Below are 21988 nucleotides of genomic sequence, written 5' to 3'. Positions count from 1 at the left end.
AAATGGCTAACTTGAAGAATGTTTGGATCACTTGGAATTGTCCAAAGTATATGTCCCACAGTCCAAAGACATGCACGCAGATCCCCGTGACCCTGTGTTCGGATTCAGCGGGTTGGAAAATGGATGGATGGATGGATATGTATCCTGTGGTTTATGTGTAATCAAGCTTTGTATTGTTTAGTCACAAGAAAACACACCAGTTGATATGAACAAGGTACTGCATATCAGTAGTGAGACTCATGCCTTCCATCCTATCAGCTTCATTCAACTTCAAAAGGAATGTGCACTGAAGATGGATGATTGTCACCAAGTCCAGATTTCAGGTTGCACTTATCAATTTAGTTATATAGCTGTACAATAATCTACAAAGTGGACAGATATATGGGTATTTATAAATAGGTGGAACTGAAAGGACATTTTGTATTAAGTAGGCTATAAAGTCAAAGACAATGGTTCAAGTCAGTAGTTGAGTACCAGTGACCAAAGATTTGATTGTTTTTTAACATCACAGCTTTTTACTTTAGGTGTATTACATTATTTGATGTTAGCTCAAATAATCTGGAGTTTAATATATGAGAGGGTTGCACTATTGCTAAATTTATGTTCATACAAGTATCTCAAGTCATTAATTGATTTTTACTTGCAAAGATGTATGTCCTTTAATCATGTGGCTCATTCCTACAATAATTCTATGCCACATGAGAAAGTCTATCAATGTATCTTACTTTACCACCTTGTAGATAATACAGTGATCCCTCGCTATATCGCGCTTCGCCTTTTGCGGCTTCACTCTATCGCGGATTTTATATGTAAGCATATTTAAATATATATCGCAGATTTTTTGCTGGTTCGCGGATTTCTGAGGACAACTGGTCTTTTAATTTGTGGTACATGCTTCCTCAGTTGGTTTGCCCAGTTGATTTCATACAAGGGACGCTATTGGCAGATGGCTGAGAAGCTACCCAACTTACTTTTCTCTTTCTCTCTCTTGCGCTTTCTCTGATCCTGACGTAGGGGGTGTGAGCAGGGGGGCTGTTTGCACACCTAAACGATACGGACGCTCGTCTAAAAATGCTGAAAGATTATCTTCACGTTGCTACCTTCTGTGCAGCTGCTTAGTGAAGCGACATGCTGCATGGTGCTTCGCATACTTAAAAGCTCGAAGGGCACGTATTGATTTTTGCATGTTTGTTTTTCTCTGTCTCTCTCTATCTCTCTCTCTCTCTCTCTCCCTGCTCCTGATGGAGGGGGTGTGAGCTGCCGCCTTCAACAGCTTTGTGCCGCGGTGCTTCGCATACTTAAAAGCCAAACAGCTCTATTGATTTGTTTGCTTTCTTTGTCTTTATGACAGTCTCTGCTCCTGACGCACACTCCTTTGAAGAGGAAGATATGTTTGCATTCTTTTAATTGCGAGACGGAACTGTCATCTCTGTCTTGTCATGGAGCACAGTTTAAACTTTTGAAAAAGAGACAAATGTTTGTTTGCAGTGTTTGAATAACGTTCCTGTCTCTCTACAACCTCCTGTGTTTCTGCGCAAATCTGTGACCCAAGCATGACAATATAAAAATAACCATATAAACATATGGTTTCTACTTCGCGGATTTTCTTATTTCGCGGGTGGCTCTGGAACGCAACCCCCGCGATGGAGGAGGGATTACTGTACATTAGTATGAACTTTTTTCTTTTATTCCTTTTTAAACATTTTAGAAAAATAACTTTAAGATAAGAGAATGATGCAAATGTTATCATGTCATCCGTAGACTACCCTGTTATTTACACTGCATTGTTAACTGGAGTTTTTTTTACAGTAAAAATCTCCATGTAGGCCATGCAGTTTTCTCTATACAGTAATCATTCCCAATAGGAGGAAATAATATAATCCATGGTCCAAAGTTTATATGTAACAAAATCAACATCACTACTCACTTGACAGAAGTAAACATGGCAATGACATCCATTAACTGCAAGAGAAAGAAGATGGATGGGTGTTGCCAAGTGGATTTGTTTGGTCTGCTCAGCAGTGATATAAGGAGCTCTCCCATTTCTCACAAACATCTTTGAATTTCAAGGAATGTTTCACACAACTGCTGTTTTAGTTAAAAACCATTTTTCCTCATAGGACTAAATATTTTATAGTAGATGTAAAAGGGGTGCACAGAATGACTGGGGACAGAAAAATGGTTTGAACAAAATTCTGACACCTTTTAATTTGAATTGCTTTTTTGGAAACATTTTTTCCCCAAATTAAGGAAACTTTTAGGGTCACTTCAGTTTTTAAAATAGATTAGATCAAATAAACTGTATTAATCCCATGGGTAAATTCAAATGCAAATAGCAACAGGAATATAATAAAGAAGAATACAGACTCACAGGACAGATAATACAGCCAATCAATCAATCAATTGAGGCTCTGTGAACCACAATTGTTAAAATTCAATAGTTTTTTAGCATTTCAGAATTGTATTAAAAAAAATTACCATGATTAAGATCTGTTGATCTACTCAAGAATTATAAATGCCACGCGCATAAACATACAGGCCAGAAATATATAAAACATTTGTGCTTCCACTGCAGTATAAACCACATTACTGTACAATGCTTTTTGTTATATGGTGTATGGATTAAGTAAAAAAAAAAATAATTAGGGGATTAGCATTTTAAGAAGCAAATGAACCTTATTGAAGGTGGAGATTGTGAATAAATGCTTGTGTAATAGAAGCTAATCCTGCAATAAACAGATTTGAATTTGAAGGATAAACTGAACTTAAATTTGGTCTCAGTGACTTAAATTAAGTTTTATTTATTGTGCAACTTAGACTTGTAATAGGCAGTTTCAGTGGATGATTGTGTTATTTATGTTTTTCTGTCATATAGAAAAGAGCTCCTTTAAGTTAGATTCTTTCTCATGATCCTTAAGCCTTAAACGGAGCTTTCAACTACACTTGCTCCAGAGCTAGCAATTACCATAATTATCTTTCATATAAGCCTGACAGAGACTCATGTTTGAGAACAGGCATGTTCTTAGAAGTATGCAAAACTGTTAACCTTTCTGAACTCTGAAATGTTTTATAGCATGAAATACTGAATGGCCATCCAGGAATTTATGCATGCAACATATTAGCAAACAAAAATGTAGGAATTCCAATGTACGGTGATCCAAGTATTGGATCTCCCTGCAATTAGATTAAACAGTGTTCCACTTGAGGCTCACGTATTGGACTGTAATGCACAAGGTTTCCAGGTCAATCCTCATTATTGATTCACCATGTGACACTGTGTGATTCAGTTAACCTGCAAGTGTGCCAAATATAGATGTACGTGGACAACTGGCCTTGTGTTTTAATAAAAGCATCTGTTAAATTAGCTAGTAGTTTAAGTAATTTTTTTTCCCTCTCCTGCATTTTTATGGTAGCTTTATCAAAACAAAAATATAGGGCATGCCCAGATAAGCCAAATGGCTGTCTTTTGTGTTACTTTTACTGACTCTTCCATCTCCATTTGTCACTTTTATAGTAGAAAAGTGTCCATCATGATGGGTTTGTTCATAGTTTGCATTTTGCTTGTCCAAGTGAACCAATTATTCTCATGCACACATAAACGAAAAAAGTAAAATTTAAAAAGCAGTAATGCAGTTTAAGCTATTATTTGATGATCACTTGCTCTAAATGGAAAATTTAAAAGCATAGCCTCACATCAACTGTTCATGCACATAACTTATAGATACATACCTATACAGGCATATTCAGTTTAATCTTCTTACTTTTTCCCTCTCAAAAAAGTATACAAAACAAATCAGCAGAGACAGCTTTGTTTACATAACTACGGGGATTCGCTCGTCAACCCCCCCGGCCTGCACTATGCCCCAGCCACTTCGCGTCTCTGCCACTTGCATATGTGGATTTCACTTTCATCAAATAACAAATCTTTTATTTCTCGCTGATACACCTCTTCATTAGGAAGAAACACTATTTTCCCCGATGGCGACACGAATCAGACAATCTACAAGTCTCCGACTTAAAAGTTTAATTCTGAACAATATATTCGATCTCTTTTCACTGTTCTGTTATTTCACCGAGTAATAATTTCTGTTTGTTAGCACTAATGTGATCTTTACTCTCATTTTTTTGACCCTTTATAATTTTAGTACTTTCACTATCTCTAACCTGCTCTGCATGTGTATTGCGTCAACATTTTTGAATTCTTTACGACGTTCTACTTCTGTTATCTACTCTTTGTCTTTTATTTCCGGCACCTAGCGTGGTTAAATCACTTGGCACATAGTATCGTCTCCCGGGATGTGAAAGTATCTTTCTGAAAAAGTCACATCTCGTCCCAGGCTAAAAAGTCTCATCTCAGGATTTTTTTTTTTATTATAATAGAGAGATATACTACCTGTTATCTGTACTCTCTCAGTACAAGATGTTCAAGAGGATGTCTTATACAAGGAATAGAATGCTTATGCTCAATATTTATGAATGTCATTATTATAAAATCCATTTTTTTTTTTTTTTTAACAGGCGTTTTGGAAGCCTGAGCCTGTCCTTGTAGTATTTAAACATTGCACTTACCTAAGCACTGTTTTAAGTGTTAGCGCTCCCATCCCTTGTTACTCCACCCAGCGTCTGTGTGTGCTTATGAGAAATAATCAGGCTTTATAAAGCAGCCAACCAAAATTGGTTATAAATACACACAGAACACATCCTACTTTGAATGGTGAATGCAACCTGCTCAGCACAAGATACAGACCCTACTGACAACTACTGATGCAATCCAAACACTTTGCCAAGTTAGCTTTAATTTACATGGGAGTCAGAATATCAGCTCACCAAAATGTAGGACTTGGAAGAGTGCAGCTTTATGAGAATTCAAAAGCTGGAGGAAGAAATATGACTAATTACTAAAGCAACAACATAACTAGCTTACTGTATTAGAAATTAATTGTGTAGTAGATAGGGTGCTGAACTCTGTAGCTTAAAGTTGCTAGTGCAATTCCTGTCTCAAGTGTATTGAATGACCATGGCCAAATCATTTGAGCTTCCTGTACTCTAACTGTAGCAATTATTTGTTATAATCCTAAACCTTAACTTGGGCAAGAGTGTTGATCAAAAATACTGTAACACCTTTGGTCTGGCCCTGAAAGAGAACCACTTCTAAGGTGGCCAACCATAAAAGCTGCTCCAGAGAGCACTGGGGGAGAATGATTTGCTCAACAAGATGATAATGAATTTAATGCAAAAAGTAAACAGTGGGAAAAAGTGAAAAAGCTCAAAATATCAAGCTGATTTTCTGTATTACAAATTAATATGCTTGCTACTATAATTCAAGGTGAGCTTTATCCACAGTGTATTTTTTGCTTGGAATTTCCCAACCACAGCAGCTTAAATCCTGTTAAACCAAGAGAAATTTAGAAAAAATGCATCACGCACATGCTAAAAAACCACAGAATTTTTTCATCGATGGAACAAAAAGTTATGCGGTTTTCTGGAAATTAAAAGTAATGAAATGCCTTACATAATAAATGACAGCCTTGATCATCTACTGCATGAAAAGTCGTGTATAGTGAGGTTTGCTCAAAAAAAAAAATTCTTTGTATATACATATGCACATAACACATTCACCAGCCACTTTATTAGGTACACCTGTTCAACTGCTGTTAACATATATTTAATCACCCAATCATATTTCAGCAACGTGATGCATTAAGGAATGTGGACATTGTCAAGACAACCTTCTGAAGTTCAAACCGAGCATCAGAATGGGGAAGAAAGGTGATTTAAGTGATTTTGAACGTGGCATGATTATTGCTGCCAGGCGGGTCCAAGTATTTCAGAATTTGATCTACTGGGATTTTGCAAGCACAACCATCTCTAGGGTTTACAGAGAATGGTCTGAAAAGGGAAAATATCCAGTGCGCGGTAGTTCTCTGGGCGAAAATGCTTTGATGCCAGAGGTCAGAGGAGAATAGCCAAACTCGTTCAAGCTGATAGAAAGGCAACAGTAACTCAAATAATCGCTTGTCACAACCGAGATATTTAGAAGAGCATCTCTGAACGCACAACATGTCCAAACCTTGAAGTAGTTGGGCTACAGCAGCAGGTGACTACACCGGGTGCCACTCCTGTCATCTAAGAACAGGCAACTGAGGCTTCAATTCACACTGGCTCACCAAAATTGGACAACAGAAGATTGGAAAAACATTGCCTGGTCTGATGAGTCTTAATTTCTGCTCTGACTTTAAGGTGATAGGATCAGAATTTGGCATCAACAACATGAAAGCATGGACCTATCCTGTCTTGTATTAATGGTTCAGGCTGCTAGTGGTGGTGTAATGGTGTGGCGAATATTTTCTTGACACACTATAGGCTCATTAATACCAACTGAGCTTCGTTTAAATGCCACAGCCTACCCGAGTATTGTTGCTGAACATGTCCATCTCTTTATGACCGCAGTGTACCCATCTTTTGATGCTACTTCCAGCAGTGTAATACATCATGTCACAAAGCTCAGATCATCTCCAACTGGTTTCTTGAACTATACTCAAATGACCTTCACAGTCACCAGATCTCAATATAATAGAGCATCTTTGGGATGTGGTGAAATGGGAGATTCGCATCATGGATGTGTAGCCAACAAATATGCATCAACTGCGTGATGCTATCATGTTAATATGGACCAAAATCCCTGAGGAATGTTTCCAACACCTTGTTGAATCTACGCCACGAAGAATTATGGCAGTTCTGAAGACAAAAGGGGGTTCAACCTGTTACTAGGAAGGTGTACATAAAGTGGCTGGTGAGTGTACATACACTTTTCGGTGATAGAGATATGTAGTGCATAGATTGCCTGGCACAAGACATTAAAGTTCAGCTTATTGAATGAGTCTTGCAGAATGAAAAATTTTCACTCCACTGATAAAAGTATGTCTGCTGAGCCACTTATGAGATACTGCTTTGATAAATTTGGAGTCATTCAGCTGTTAAAAGAGTTAACGATTGGGTTGGGTTTGCTACTAGTTATGACCTTCCTGTTACAAGGAGTGTAGTAACAAAAAAGTTTGATAACCATTATTGTAAGTAAGAAAACGTAAATGATGGTAATGTATGAACTGTTCAGTGTTTACGGTACACCAAAGAGAGATCATATCTTGTGTTCCTGCTGGCCAGTACTGAAGTGACAGGGTTTTAGTAAAGGATCTGGACTGCATTGATAGCAGGCTTCTCAAGGAAGTGTGACACTAGTACAGTACTGAATCCATGTTGGATAACTGGGGTAACTATGGTCTCTACTGATTTCAGATAATACTTAATGCTGTTTTATATATCCAACAGCTACATTTCTAGGGTGGAAAATTCTTTTACAAAAGAAAAATAAACAGAATTCTGTGTATCTGCTTATGTACGTGTGTCTCACCAGCAAACCCATTGCATTTCTGAGAACGCTTAATCCCAGATAAAGCTATGTCAGAGGGCTCACATAATCAAAAAGAGGTGAAGGGAGACATTCCTGTTTGTTGTGCTTATGTGTCACACAGAGCAGTTTTCACTATTGTGTTTTAATATCAATGTATCGCCAATCCAAAATGACAAACTCATACACGCAGTAATCTCTCAATAGCATAATTCTCCTAATTTCATGTGAAATATGGATGAATAATTCTCATTTTGTTGTATTCTTTCAGGTCAACCAGTGCCCTGAGTTTGAAGCAGCAACAGGCAGGCCGCTATGTGGAGCTGTGTGGTTTCGAACGAGACTGATGACACTTCAAATCTGCAGCTTTGCCAAAACTTAAGCCTCATCTTGTCCATCTTCACCCTCATCTACCTCATTGTCTGCTTCCCAATAGGCCTATGCTACAATGCACTTTTACTGGTGGTAAATCTTTATAACAAGGTTTCAATGACTATGCCAGATGTTTACTTTGTAAACATTGCTATAGCTGGACTTGTCCTCAACATCATTGCACCAATACAGCTTCTCGGACCTGCGTATACTCAGTGGGCTGTCTGGGATTTCAACAATGAAGTTTACATCACACTGCTCATTCTCTTCAATATTTCCTCTTTGGTGATTATGTACTCCACTACCCTGCTAAGCCTGGACTATTACATAGAGTGTGCTTTACCAAGAACTTACATGTCTAGTGTCTACAACACCAAGCACGTCTGTGGATTTATATGGGGAGGAGCAGTACTGACTAGCTTTTCTTCACTGCTCTTTTATGTCTGCAATCACGTCTCCACTAAAATCATTGAATGTTCCAAAATGCAAAATAAAGAGGCAGCTGATGCAATCATGGTGTTCATTGGATATGTGGTGCCAGCCATAGCGGTTTTTTATGCTTTTGTACTGATCCTGCGGATTAGGAAAGAATCTACACCACTTGATCAGGAGTCAGGTCGACTGGATCCCTCTGTGCATCGGTTATTGCTTGCATCTGTTAGCATTCAGTTTGTTTTATGGACACCCTATTATGCAATTCTTCTGGTGCACACCTTTTATGGGATGCAAGGAAAACACTTTTATGGACAGCACGCAAAGACATACTATTTTCTTAAAGATTTATCTGAATTGCTTGCATTCTCAAGCAGCTTTGCAATGCCTTTAATGTATCGTCATATGAATAGAAACTTTTCCCAAAAACTAAGCAGGCTCCTGAAAAAGCTGCACGGTGGTAGTAACCAAGGTTGCTCCCATGAACGATCTGTAGTGCAACAGGTAGTTACTTGATGAAAAACAGGAAGGAACCTCTCTTGCTGCATGAAACTGAATGCTTTACTATTTTATGATCAATTAATTAATATCAAACATGAGGAAAAATGAAGCACTTGTTCATTAAGAAAAATGTAATTGCATCTATGCACACACAGTAACTGGTTGCCCTTGTCTCTGTACTGCATGGCATTTGCCTAGATAATACCATGATGACAAAGTACCACTAAATCAAGAAAGTAAGAAAAAAAAAACAAAGAACGCTGCCTTAGTTTCGAAACAAGTAAGCTCTAATTGCTTGAACAATGTTTTTGTTAAGCTTGATTTGTAGGCCATACTACTTGCACCTTCCAGTGTTTTAGAGGTTTGTTTTTTTTATCATTGAAGAGGAAAATACAAAGTTGTTGTGGCTGAGCTAAAGATAATACCTGACAAAAGCACAGAAGACCAAAACACAGCAGCCAGGAGAGAGCAATGGTTTAGTTCTGCCTCCATAAACTAAATTGCTGTTTTAATGAACTGTGGCTTTTGTTCTTTTCATTTTTAAAGCTAGGCTTGAAAAAACTACCTTTGCAATACAGTGACACCTGTGAAGATCACTAAGCTAATTTTAGTTTTAAATTTTAGTTATGAAGTTTATTTCAATCCTACATGTATTGATTTTCTGTGTAACATGAAGAAAAAACTATGGTCATTTTTTAGGAGAGAGAGGGTGGCTGTTAAAGAAAAAAACATTTTCTTAATGTCTTTGCATTTATATAGCGCTTTTCTCACTATTCAGAGTGCTCAGCAATTGCAGGTTAAGGGCCTTTCTCAACAGAGCAGAGTCCCTTTTGGCATTTATGGGATTCGAACCAGCAACCTTCTGATTGCCAGTGCAGATCCATAGCCTCAGAGAAAACTTGTTTTCTTACCTTTTTGGTTAAAAAAAAAAAAAAAAACTTCTTTTGAGACATCAACTCTAAATGGGCCTTTTGTCATTGAGCATACGTATGACTGAACTCAAACATGGAGGGACATTACATGTACTGCTAACTCATTGAGAGGTTATTGCACCATAGCTGTCCATGTAAACTATGTAAGAAGCAGTGTCCAGTGCGGAATGTTTGTAACATATGGATGGAATTGGAAAATTGGGGCATAGGAACTGAAACAGTATGTTAATGGTCCTGTAATGTCAAGCTGAAACTCAAGAACAGTTGACTCTTGATTAACCAGTATAATAAATAGGGTTGTATAATATGGGCAAAATTTCATATTACTATTGCAGTATGGTGTTAAAAAGAACTAGGGTGATGACAGAGCACTATGAAATTCTTACTAGCATGTCCAAACAAAATATATCTGAATACAAGCATTTCTAGAAGGAAATCTAAGTAAGTTTTTAAAAATATTCATAGTCACTTTTCTCATCTATGCAGAGTACAGTGAAATTCTTAACTTGCTTGTGCTAATCAATTGTAACTTGTCGCCACTCTCCAGCACCATGAATAATGAATATTACTTCCTTACCTCAAAAACTTGTTTTCTTGCCTGAAAATTCTCAAAACATATTTGTCATTAACAGACAAAAAGAAAGAATTTTATATTATCACATCAAAGGAACGAATATTTTACCCTGAAGATAAAAATAACACGTAATTTACATTTAACTGAATCATTGAAATATTAAAAAAAAAAAAAAAAAGGTTAATAATGTAAATTTTCCACAGCAGGGTCCATAGTTTAAAAAAATGTGAAGGGTTCATTTTTCCAAAGTACTAATTTGAAAGGATATAATTAAATAATATTAAGCTTGTATGAAGATAAACAAATTCTTTAAAGTACTCTTTTTGGGTTTTTTTTTGGATGGGGATGAGGGTAATTCTATCTTTTAGCAGCTGTAAAATATTCAGCTTATTTTTTTTTTCTTTTTAAATATCGTTTTTTTTTTCCTGGAAAAATCAAGAGTTAACTGCAAAGCACAGCAACACAAAGCTGAGAGGGCCAAAAGGGTACTTTGATCACTTCTGATCTATATATTTTAGTAAGCAGTAATTAAGAAATGGAACGTCCTCTTGTTTGTATACATTACAGAATCCAAACTGCTTCTAAAGTAGTTTCCGCTACAGTATTTGGATTTTTGCTGCTGTGCACTTCAAATGAAGACACTCTCACTTTTGAGACTAATCTTTTTCTGTCTGCATCTTCTTCCACTGCCAGCCCAAAGCCTTAACAGCAAAGGACAGTGAGCTTATTGGGTGACACTTCATGAAGCCATCTCATATGTGCATGTGTTCACAGAAAAACCACACATTTGAGCCAACACAATTTAAACACCGATGTATAAAAATAAGGCAGCCCAAGACAGTACTGTATGTTTGACAGCGGTGCCCTTCAAAGCCACGGATTGTCAACACAGCCTACAATTTATTTAATGTTATGAAGTATGCTGCAGCTTTCTAATCTTTATGAATACATGTGGTGGTGTTGCTACTGTACAAATGTCTATATGAATGTATATATGTTTCTTTATATGTGTATATATTGAAAACTAGAAAGACTGCCTACATACAGTATACAGTGTTATTTTCACACAAACCTATATTTAGATACTTCTGTGTTGATTACATAAGATAATGTATTTTTATTAAGTAGATCATAAACAAATAAAACTAACAGTGATATTTAAGATCATTCCTCCAGTACTTTTCTTTTCCCTGATGGTGAAGGGTGCAGTCATAATGGCACCGACAGGTCACTTTCAGTCCTTTCTAACTGTACCTTAACATTAAGGCTCACTTTGCTCAGTCATGGTTGCTGGTCATTTCTATTATACTGTATATTACCACCGAGCCACTGGGAATTCGTGTGACAAAAGTTTAATAAAAAAATGAAAAAAAGTGTTGTTGTTTTTTTATACATATACATTATTGGCAGCTAGCACTCATGACCATGACAGTAGCACATTGCCGATTGTGCACTGGCAGTGGGAGACGACAGCACAGGCAATAAGCACGAGTGAGGTAGTGGACACTAGTGGAATACAAAATACATATCAGTTTGTTCAACCTTTCAAGAAGTACTAAATGATCAGAAATAAAACTATAACTTGAAAAAATGGCAAATTATTTGGCAAATTTCTATCGCAGCAGATTGCTAAATGACAATTTCCCCCTACATCCTGCTGACATTACTTAGAATGAACACTTCTCTACTTATCAACCTTTGGCTTGCTTACACCTGGGCTGATCACAGGTACGTCAAGGAGTTTTTTGTCGAGTTGAATGATACACGCAGAAAGCATTGGAATATCTGGCAACTGCAGAAGTTTGGAACAATAATGGAAAATGGTCTCTTATAATTGCAGATTATCTCTACACCTCACGGTCAGCTTCACTTCCTGTTTCTTGTTTTGTCCTGCCAAGTGCAGTTTAGTTGGAGCTTTCGTGTGCAAATTGTGGTAGGAGGTTCATCTGGCTTCCTATCTTTTGGATTGCTTTTTCTACTGGCTAGACTCATCTATGACACTACTTTCCTGTTTTATTTACAGAAAGCTCCATTCTAATCGGATTTAAAAATTTTTTTTGTTCATTCTAACATTTGGGGCATTATCTCTTCTTAGACTTAGCCAAGGGAATAGTGGAGGCTGTGGGAACCCAGTTAGCACACATACACCTTGGCTCAGGACAGTAGGCCCTAGGACTGCCATCCTACTGCTTATATAAAATATTCACTTCTACTCACTTTTTTATTTAACAATATTTACAAATTTCCAGCTACATCTATCTAATACAGCCTGACAAAGTTCTTAAAATTGCATCAAGTTAAGCCTACTGACTCACGCAACAGTAACAAACCACTTTGCTTTGGAGAAAATGTAAAATAATTCCACAGTCCTTAATACATATAGTCAAATCTGTAACATGTAACAAAGTAACTGAAAGAAGCTATAAGCCTAAGAAAGAGCTAGATGATATGATCAGGTATGAAGTTTATGCTTTCATGATACAGTGAGGACAGAGACAGGCTGATTGACAAGTCAGGGCTTTAAGCTTCTCCTATATCAGGGCCCCAGTGGTCATATCCTGCGTACAATTCTTTCTTGAGCCACTAGAACATATGTTCCATTTTACAATTCTTTATTTATCCAATGTGGCAAATGAGGGTCATTTTTACATTTTTTTACAGTAACACAAACAACATTAAGCCCAAGGAGTGTGATTTACTTTTTATAGGAAGTTCACAATACTGACATCCTCTAACTCCATCTTTAAAAACTGAAGATCAAATCTCTTTGCTTCTGAGCTTCACAGGCTCAAAATTATAAGATGTGCTTTGGTCTACCTTTTCAAATTAACAGACTATCTGTTGGGTAGGCCGCAGTTTGTGAGTTTCAAGGACTGTGTGAGCATTGAGCAACACTTGAGCACCACAAAGAACATTCTTATCTCCTTTTATCTGCACTCTGTACATCCTTTACAAAAATTAGAGCATTGAGCAACACTTGAGCACCACAAAGAACATTCTTATCTCCTTTTATCTGCACTCTGTACATCCTTTACAAAAATTATAACAGCAGGTCAAGTCACCTGCAGAAGTTCTCTGGTGATTCCACACTATTGGGGTGTATTAATAAGGGTGGTGAGACACAGGATTGGAGTCAGATGGAGAACTTTATTCAACTTAACATCAGTAAAACCAAAGAAATGGTTATTGACCACACCAAAGAGTCTTTATGCCCGGGCACCTTTCAGAGAGTGAATGAGTGTGTGGGCTCCACATCAGTGACTGGCTGGACTGGTCTTGCAACACAAAGGAACTAGAGGAGAAAGCACACAGGAGACTGTGCTCCTTTAATGTTGGGTTGTGACATCATCTACTCTGTGATAGCCAGTGCGATTTTCTATGCTGTGGTATGCTGGGCTGGTAGTATCACTTCAGAATGGGCCCAACAATTCAACAAGCTGATTAAAAGATAAGTTTGGTATATTTCAAGTTGAACTTATTGCTTCATAAATATGGTATATATGTATTTTAACAAGTGAAACTGTGTTCTTAAGTTAAACGTTTTCTATAGATTTTTAAAAATATGCAGCCAATCCAAGCATTTTACATTGAACTCTATGGGGCATAAAGAATAAAAACTTCCAAACAGGTCCATTTTTAGGCCAAGACTGTTGTCATGTATTGATCTACATCTTACACTGTGACGGTAGTAGAACCATCACTGGGTCCTTTGCCAGCAACGGTGTGCCGGAAGAACCAGTAGCAGCCAGTATTTAACCAAATATAACACAGTCTACAGTTGACAGGTACAGTGCTGAAAGATAGTAACGTTAAATGAATCCCCACATGATGCTTAATGTTATTGCATCATTCCAGTAAGAACTGGATTTTTAGATTTCATACACTGCCTTCACTTACTGGCTTGGCAGAGTCCTATTGTTTAGTAGACTAGATGCTTTACTGGTCAGTTGACAGGTAGATAGTTTTCATTCTGTGCGTGCGTGGCTACATACTCCCTTTATGCTGCTAAAAGCCGTCAAGCAGTTGATTTCACAACAGTCTAGAGTAACGAAACAGGAAAGTGGGAAAGAAGTCACAGTGCGAGGATGGTAGGAGTTTTACTTTACTTGTTTGTGGATTTTATGTTTTCTTGTTGTTTCGAGTTTAGAAATAACCCCTGGGGATGTGTGAAATATAGGTAAGTTAGTTTATGTGTAGGAATAAAGTGAAGATAAGGGGGTGGATCCAACCCCCACTAAAATCTGGAATAGCTTGCCAATAGGAATTCGCCAGGCTAATACAGTGGAGCACTTTAAAAAAAACTGTTGGAAACTCATTACTTTAACACGGCTTTCTCATAGCTTCATCTTAGTTGAATCCTGATGATCTGTATATTCAATTAATTATCATTATCATTCATGGTATTCATATTTAAAATCCGTACTAAACCCTACTTTCTCTTCTGTTCTTTTTCTGGTTTTCTGGGGTGGCGACCTGCGCCATCACCACCTGATCAAAGCACCGTGATGTCCCTACATTGATGGATTAAAGGCTAGAAGTCCACATGACCGTCATCATCAAGTCCTTCCATGAGAACCCTGAATACAATGAGGACTTATCATTTATGTTAGGTAGAATGCCTAGAGGGGGCTGGATGGTCTCGTGGCCTCGGAACCCCTGCAGATTTTATTTTTTTTCTCCAGCTGTCTGGAGATTTTGTTTTTTGTTTTTTCTGTCCTCCCTGGCCATTGCACCTTACTTTTATTCTGTGTTAATTAGTGTTCCCTCATTTTAATTCTTATTTATTTTGTCTTTTTTTTTCTTTCTTCATCATGTAAAGCACTTTGAGCTCCATTATTTGTATGAAAATGTGCTATAGAAATAAATGTTGTTGTTGTTGTATTAGCATGGTGTGTAGGAAATGTTTAAAAGGAGTTTGTGCCATTTGTTTGGCAAGTCAGTGGTGAGGATAAGTGTTGTTATTGTGCGTATAGCAAAGTTTATTTCCCCCATGCTGTTGGCTGTCTTAAAGGTATCTTTCAACCTTGTTAAGACAGGGTGTCTCCTAGATTTTGGGAGAGCTTCAGGACTGGGGTGAGAGAGGTTTTGGCTGCTACAGGGCCATTGGACCAATTATTCAGACTTTTTCTTTCTACCATTATCTTTTTTTTTTGGCAGATTTGGACTAAGTGCATTTTATGAGCTCTTGCCTGTAACTACTGTGTATGAATGTTTTCAGTAATTTATTGAATTTGTCTCTTTTTGTTGGATGTGTCTATTTTGTTTCACTCAATTGTTGCATATTATTTTTATGGTTCATTTACCCCTTCATGACACCTTTTCTGCATATTTATGTTCTTTATCTCACCAGTAAATACTGGATTATGATTCTTCCTGAAATAAACATCAGTGACTTTGGTTTCAAAACACTGCATTTTATCTGTGTTTGAACTGACAGTCTAGATTTGAACAAAAAACACCAGTATTAAGAGATTCAGCCATTTTAAAAGAATATAAGCTATACACGCTACCCCAGCATTTGCCTTCTGTTATAACCATTCACCCAACCAACCCCCAGTGGAGCTGGTTTCCACTAAAAACACAAAATCACAGTAAGCTGTTCATGCCACATGGATGTTTTTGTTTTATTTTACCTCTGTATCTATGTAAGTACTTAAACAAGCAAATAGAAAATGTATCTTTACCTCTAGAAAAATAGTACCAGGAATATGCGATAAAAAGATTATTTCAAAATTCCTTTTGTTGTCACAAACATGACAGAAACACAGAAGGAATGTTTTCTTTCATCAAAACTCAAAAAGGATGTATTCATATGTATTCGTAAGTTTTTATATCTTTACTTCCTGCTGGTGCCTCATGCCCTAAAGGGTTCATTGTAAAACTCCAGGACAGGCTATGATATTTTTTAAAATGTATTGAAATCATTTAACTTTAAAACACAATTTGTCATAGGAAATGCATAAATATTATGTTGTGAAGAAATAATTTTGACTTTATAAACACTAAACCTATCCTTTAAGAAACAAGGCTCAATTATGGAATGCACTACCGACCCATTGGAGGTTGTAAAGAAGGAGAGAATGAAGGCAAAACTAACAGCCATTATAGATAACTAGCCGACGCCCGCCATAGCATACGGCGGTGTAAGAATAGGAACGGAAAACGGTGAGAAAGGAATTCAGAAATCAAGAAGAAATAAATACTTCTTGAAAGACGCAGTTGTGAATAGGTGTTTTGGTGGAGACGACAGATAATGAGTCGAAAGATCTAACCCTAGGAAAAGTCACGTACAACTGACCGTGGCTGAAGACTGGTTGTTGTTGTAGATTAGATAGATAGATAGATAGATAGATAGATAGATAGATAGATAGATAGATAGATAGATAGATACTTTATTAATCCCAATGGGAAATTCACATAAACTAATAGGAGTGATCAATAAATAAAAATAGAAAAATAAAAGTAGAAAAGTACACATACATATACAGTCATACACGGAGCTGCTGAAAAGGCTGCCACTCATGGCGGCGCCAGATGTTAAACACAAATCTTAACACAAATCTTTGCAAACGTTTGTCCTTGGGACTTGTTGATAGTCATTGAGCAGGCGAGTCTGAGTGGGAATTGTGTGCGTTTAAATTTAAAAGGGAGATTGGTGTCAGAAGGAAGTACAGAGATTCTGGGAATGCAGATTGTTTCAGAATTTTGGATAGCGATCAGTTTGCACTCAATAATATTTGTATGTATACAGGTAACAATTAGTCTTGTTCCGTTGCAAAGACCTTTTGATGGCATAATATTTCGGAGGAGCATAACTACAGCTCCTACCTTCAGATGAAGGATATGGGGAGGCATGCCAGTTGGTGTGAGGGTGTGTAAAAACTCCTGTGGGTACGTTAGTTGATCATTAGGATCGTCACTGACTACTGTATCTACACTCTTGAAGGTCACTTTTTCACCGTGTATAAGATCAAGAACTTTGTTGTTAATATGTAGAGAATCGTCATTTGTGACGCTCAGTATTGCTCTTGCAGCAAGTTCTTATTTAGTAACAATTTCAAATAAGTTAGGGTCAGTGTTAGGGTTAGGGAGTTCAGCAGTGACATATTTATCAATGTCATCTTTGGTTCTTATTTTAGAATTATTGTGAAGAGTAAACAGCATGTGGGCATGAGGAAGGCCGAGCTTCTGAAATTCGATTAAGTAAATATAATCAATAACAACCTCAAAAAGATGATGTTGTAGAATGTCTCTAAGTAATTCCTGCAGCTTAATCCAAAAGACTCGTACTACAATATCAGGTCTGTGCTCTGGTCTTTGGGTATCCGACAGTGCATGTAGAATTTCCAGCCAAGCAGGATTACATGTGAAAGTGATAAATAATATTGGAAATTTGGACGGTAATATGATCATTTTGCCTACACGTATGTTATTTTCAGTGTTTGCTTGCAGTGCGTCTAATAGTCCTTTGTATTGTTCCACGCGCAGATATTGTTGATGTAATCTGAGATAGTTAAGAAGCGCTCCCTCTGTTTTAACATACACATCTACGACGTACTGTTGGAATAGTTTGCCACTGGAGTGCAATATACTAAAAGTATTCCTCATTGCTAATCTGTACACGTAAAATTGGCATTGAGTAAGCCTTACTTGCTTGGCGGTTTTTTTTATCGGGAACGTGTTGTAAATCTTTGTGCCAGCCAAAGTCTCCGTAAGGGAATAAAGTGGGTAAACCATAGGATTGCAATTCATATTGAGCATGGAAATCTGTTTACAGGAGTTTCCTATGGGATAGATGCAAATGTCCCTTTTGGCAGGCGGCTCGCCACCTTCTCCGCCGAAAATTGCTGCAACATCAGTGTGGCATGTCGGGGCATTGTATCGTCGTAAATCCTGCCTAGGGTTTTCCTTGAAAACCATTCGTACAGATTCTGTTGGACTGGACTGAGCGATTTCATGCATGTGTTTGTATGATTTAGCGAAGGGGTTGATGGTTCTGAGCATAGAATCTAGCTGGAGAAGTAAATTTTCACTGCATGCAGAGTTTGCTTTATTTTGCAAGCGTACTTCAGTAGCTTGCGCTGTGTCAAAAACATACAACTGTCCATTATCCTGGAGAGGTAGAAGTGTTAACGTATAGTGGAGTGATTTGGTGATAAATTTGCCCGTGTATTTTAAAACAGTATGGTCCGTGGCCAGGAGGTTGATTTATCTGTGCACCCATGGAAGCAAACGCTATAGAAGAGTTGTATTCTTTGAAGAGGAGCCGTAGGCAGCGTGGGGAAGGGTTTGGAGGAGGACGAATAGGAATCGAGAAATGCTGTGTCGGCTGCGTGTGGGCAGGACCGGTTTTGAAGAGGAGATGCAGGCAGCGTGGGGAAGGGTTTGGAAGAGGACAAACAGGAATCGAGAAATGCCGTGTCGGCTGCGTGAGGGCAGGACCGGTTCTGAAGAGGAGCCGCAGGCAGCGTGGGGAAGGGTTTGGAAGAGGACGAATAGGAATCGACAAATGCCGTGTCAGCTGCGTGTGGGCGGGACCGGTTTTGAAGTGGAAGCAGGACGAACCAGAACAGAAATATATATAAGAGATGCTGCCCATCCTCTCTATGACACAGTAGCATTGAGGACTTTTTGGCAACAAATTATTTAACTGGAGTGTGTCAAAAAAACACTCTTAAAGATCCTTTTAACCAGAGGTTCCCAAACTTTTTTGCCCCGTAGACCACTTACCAATTTTTTTGTTTTTCATAGACCCCCTGCCTGACTAATATTGAATTTTCCTAAACTTATTAACTTCAAATGTGTTTTTGGCAACTGACACAGTGCTGCTTACTTTCATAGGGTTTTTTGTAGAGTGGACAATTGTAAAAAAAGAAAAACATGTGCAATTTTTATTCATACCTTTATTGAAAAGACACAAAATGCAAGTAAATATTTGGATTTGGAACGAAACAAATCAGAACCTAGTAAAATTCTTACATGTTGTGTCCGCTCACGTGGACCACCTTTTACATCTCGTGCACCCCCAATTTTTTTTCTCACTGACATAGACCCCCTGCAAGTCAAAATCGACCCCTGGGGGTCCGTATAGACCACTTTGGGAAACAGTGCTTTAAACCTTTGGCAATGGGCCTTTATAATACCTCATTGTGACTGCTCTTTTTATCTTTAGCCAACTCAGATGTTTTCTTTCTTTAGTAAGTTGTACTTCTGGTGTGTATATGTTTGAGACATGAAATACTGCAATACATTTGCAGATGTGACCAGATCACACCAGAATGAAACAATACATTTGAATACATTTCAAAGACTGTGGACATTTACCAAATGGACAAATTCTTCCTGCCACTTTGGCATTAAGTAACAATTTGCTGAGACATAACTGAAGAGTCTCACTGAAAGCCATCCTGACATGTGATGCAGTGTTTTTCCCAAGTCATCCCATCTGATAAATACACTCTTCATGTCCTTGTTGGTCCCAGAAAGTTAACTCAGAGTCAAAGACAATTGTAATTCAAGGATCACCTATGTTGGCTTTCTTAATAACACAGGCTGACCAAGCACATCAGTTACACAGCTGAAGTGTGGAACTAAATTGGGAATGGGACCATTACATGAGAAAAGACCAAATACACCAGCTCATGCTATACATCTCTTGCCAGCTGTCCGAGAGCCAAGAAACCCAGCGGACATAGGGGTCAGCTCATGCTGGTAAGAGCTTGATACTTCCTGCCACATGTGGGAGAACATTAAAAAAAGTTACAAAATTCAAAGAATTTGCAGAACTTCAGAGAGAGACAGATAAAAGAGATGAATAAACAGAGAAACAAGTAGATACAGTATAGACAAATGTATTACATTACAATAGATAAGTATAAAATGTGCTATATAATAGATGGTTGTTAAAAAGCTATACAAATTAAAGCTAGATAGAACATCAAAGACACTATAGAAATAACAGAGCAAGCATAGACATAAAAGGCACTATACATCATACTTAGATCACCTTATGCTATACTGTAGCAGAATAAAGTAAACAGAAAGTGCTCACTTTGATATATTGTTCTGTCATTAATTAGTTGCTGTTACAAGCATCAGTTGTTTTCAAATGTAAAATCATGGCTCCCAGACAAAAGAAGGCCAATGTGCATGATAATGCCAAATTTGCTGTTCTCTAGTTGTTCTTATCCTGAATCACATTATGTCAGCTTGGAAGAGCTTTTAGCACACAACATTAGAAAATGCAACAGTCAGCATATGCAAGTGACAATTCACAAGAAGCCTGTATCACCACAAGTCTGGGTTACAGGGAATATAACTAAAATGTATAGTAAAAGGCCTTTTAAAGGATAACACAAAATAAAATGCAGTTATCCGTGGCTCTTTAAAGGCAGAGAGAGAGAGAGAGAGAGAGAGAGAGAGAGAGAGAGAGAGTTAAAAATGAGAGGTTTGAAAAAGCCAACTTTGTCAGCTTTAAAATCACTAAGCAAATGTACACAGTAAACATTATCAGTGTACACACAGCAACTAAATATGTTTGTGTGTTAGCCTATACAATTAAATATGTATAAGGCATTTTATAGCAATCTGCCATGAACTCAAGAGTTCCCAATCATGAAAAGTCCCAAAAAATAAAACACACTGAAAACAGCCATAGTCTGTATAAATAAAGAGATTTAATTTTTCAAAAATGCTTTGTGGCAGAACGGAGTCCCAAAGAACACAAAAGACATAGAATGGTATGTCTTCAAAAGGCAATCCTAAAAGCAAACAAAGTCTCAAAATCCAAGAAGCAAAATCAAAAAACAGCACAGGTTGAAAATCCAGTAAAAATCACAAAAGCACAACAACAAATAATCATTAAAAGGAACTCACCATCACCACCAAAAGCACATTTAGAATGAACCGCAAGGGACTGTGAGGTTTACCTCAGGGCAGCCCCTTAATGGTGATGGGCAGGTGGCCCTGCCTCTTGGAAGACCACCCACAAAAAACAAAGGCTGATACACAGATACATAGAAACTAAATGACAAATAATATTAACAAAGGAATCTAAATGAACAAAATAATGAAAATGACACTTAACCACTGTAGAAACATGACATTGTATTATCCATACTATAGTGTAGTTCATGAAAGCAAACTAGGTGTGAATTCTCGGAAATAACATACAGAAGAATGGACATGAATAAGGATCATATCATCAAAATTGCAATCAAATTAAGAAGCGGTAGGTAGTATTTAGAACAGCTGCCTAATGGCTCCTTCATTCTGGGTACAAATCCCAAATCCAGTAGTTGTTCATATGGAGTCTGCACATTTTCTGCTTTACAGCGTGGGTTTTTCATTAGGTACTTTTGTTTTCCTTTCACATTTTGATTAATTGTCAGATTCCAATGTAGCCCTGTGGCAGTGTGCATACATGGCTCTGTGATGGCATTTCCAGATTTGGGACATTTTGGGAGTAGGCTTTATGCTTTCAACATAAAAAAGTATGAATGACATCTGAAAATTTTGCTGCAGATAACAGTTCTAGTTAACATAAAACACTTAGAAGTTAGAACCAGTAGAAATAAAACATCTTAATCATTCTTATTAGTAAGTCACTTTGGATGAAAGCTTGTAACAACAAACATGGTTATGATGTAATTCGTTTTACACAAAATCTGAAGAACATGGCTTTATCTAAGCCTTTTCACATTTTAAAAGAAGTCTTCTTGATTTATTATTAAATCTGTGCTTATGAAGGAATCATTTCTAGCCAGGTTA

At 37.5% G+C, this 21988-nt stretch overlaps 2 protein-coding genes across 4 annotated transcripts in view; one reads left to right on the top strand and one right to left on the bottom strand.

Moving 5' to 3' along the window:
- The window catches only part of gpr146 (G protein-coupled receptor 146), a 72419-nt gene extending 61033 nt beyond the window's left edge, over positions 1-11386 (top strand). For both annotated transcript variants that reach the window (XM_028814274.2, XM_028814273.2), the window contains exon 2: positions 7680-11386. In XM_028814274.2, coding sequence (XP_028670107.1) covers positions 7724-8728 — 1005 coding nt within the window. In that variant the 5' untranslated portion in view covers positions 7680-7723 and the 3' untranslated portion in view covers positions 8729-11386. The remainder of the gene's footprint in view (positions 1-7679) is intronic.
- The window catches only part of LOC114661128 (uncharacterized protein C7orf50 homolog), a 283803-nt gene that overhangs the window by 109249 nt on the left and 152566 nt on the right, over positions 1-21988 (bottom strand). The gene's annotated exons all lie outside the window — the stretch shown is intronic.

The sequence above is a fragment of the Erpetoichthys calabaricus genome, chromosome 11, assembly GCF_900747795.2.
Source record: "Erpetoichthys calabaricus chromosome 11, fErpCal1.3, whole genome shotgun sequence".
In the NCBI taxonomy this organism is placed as follows: Eukaryota; Metazoa; Chordata; class Cladistia; order Polypteriformes; family Polypteridae; genus Erpetoichthys; species Erpetoichthys calabaricus.
This window is presented reverse-complemented; position numbering and strand designations above follow the sequence as displayed.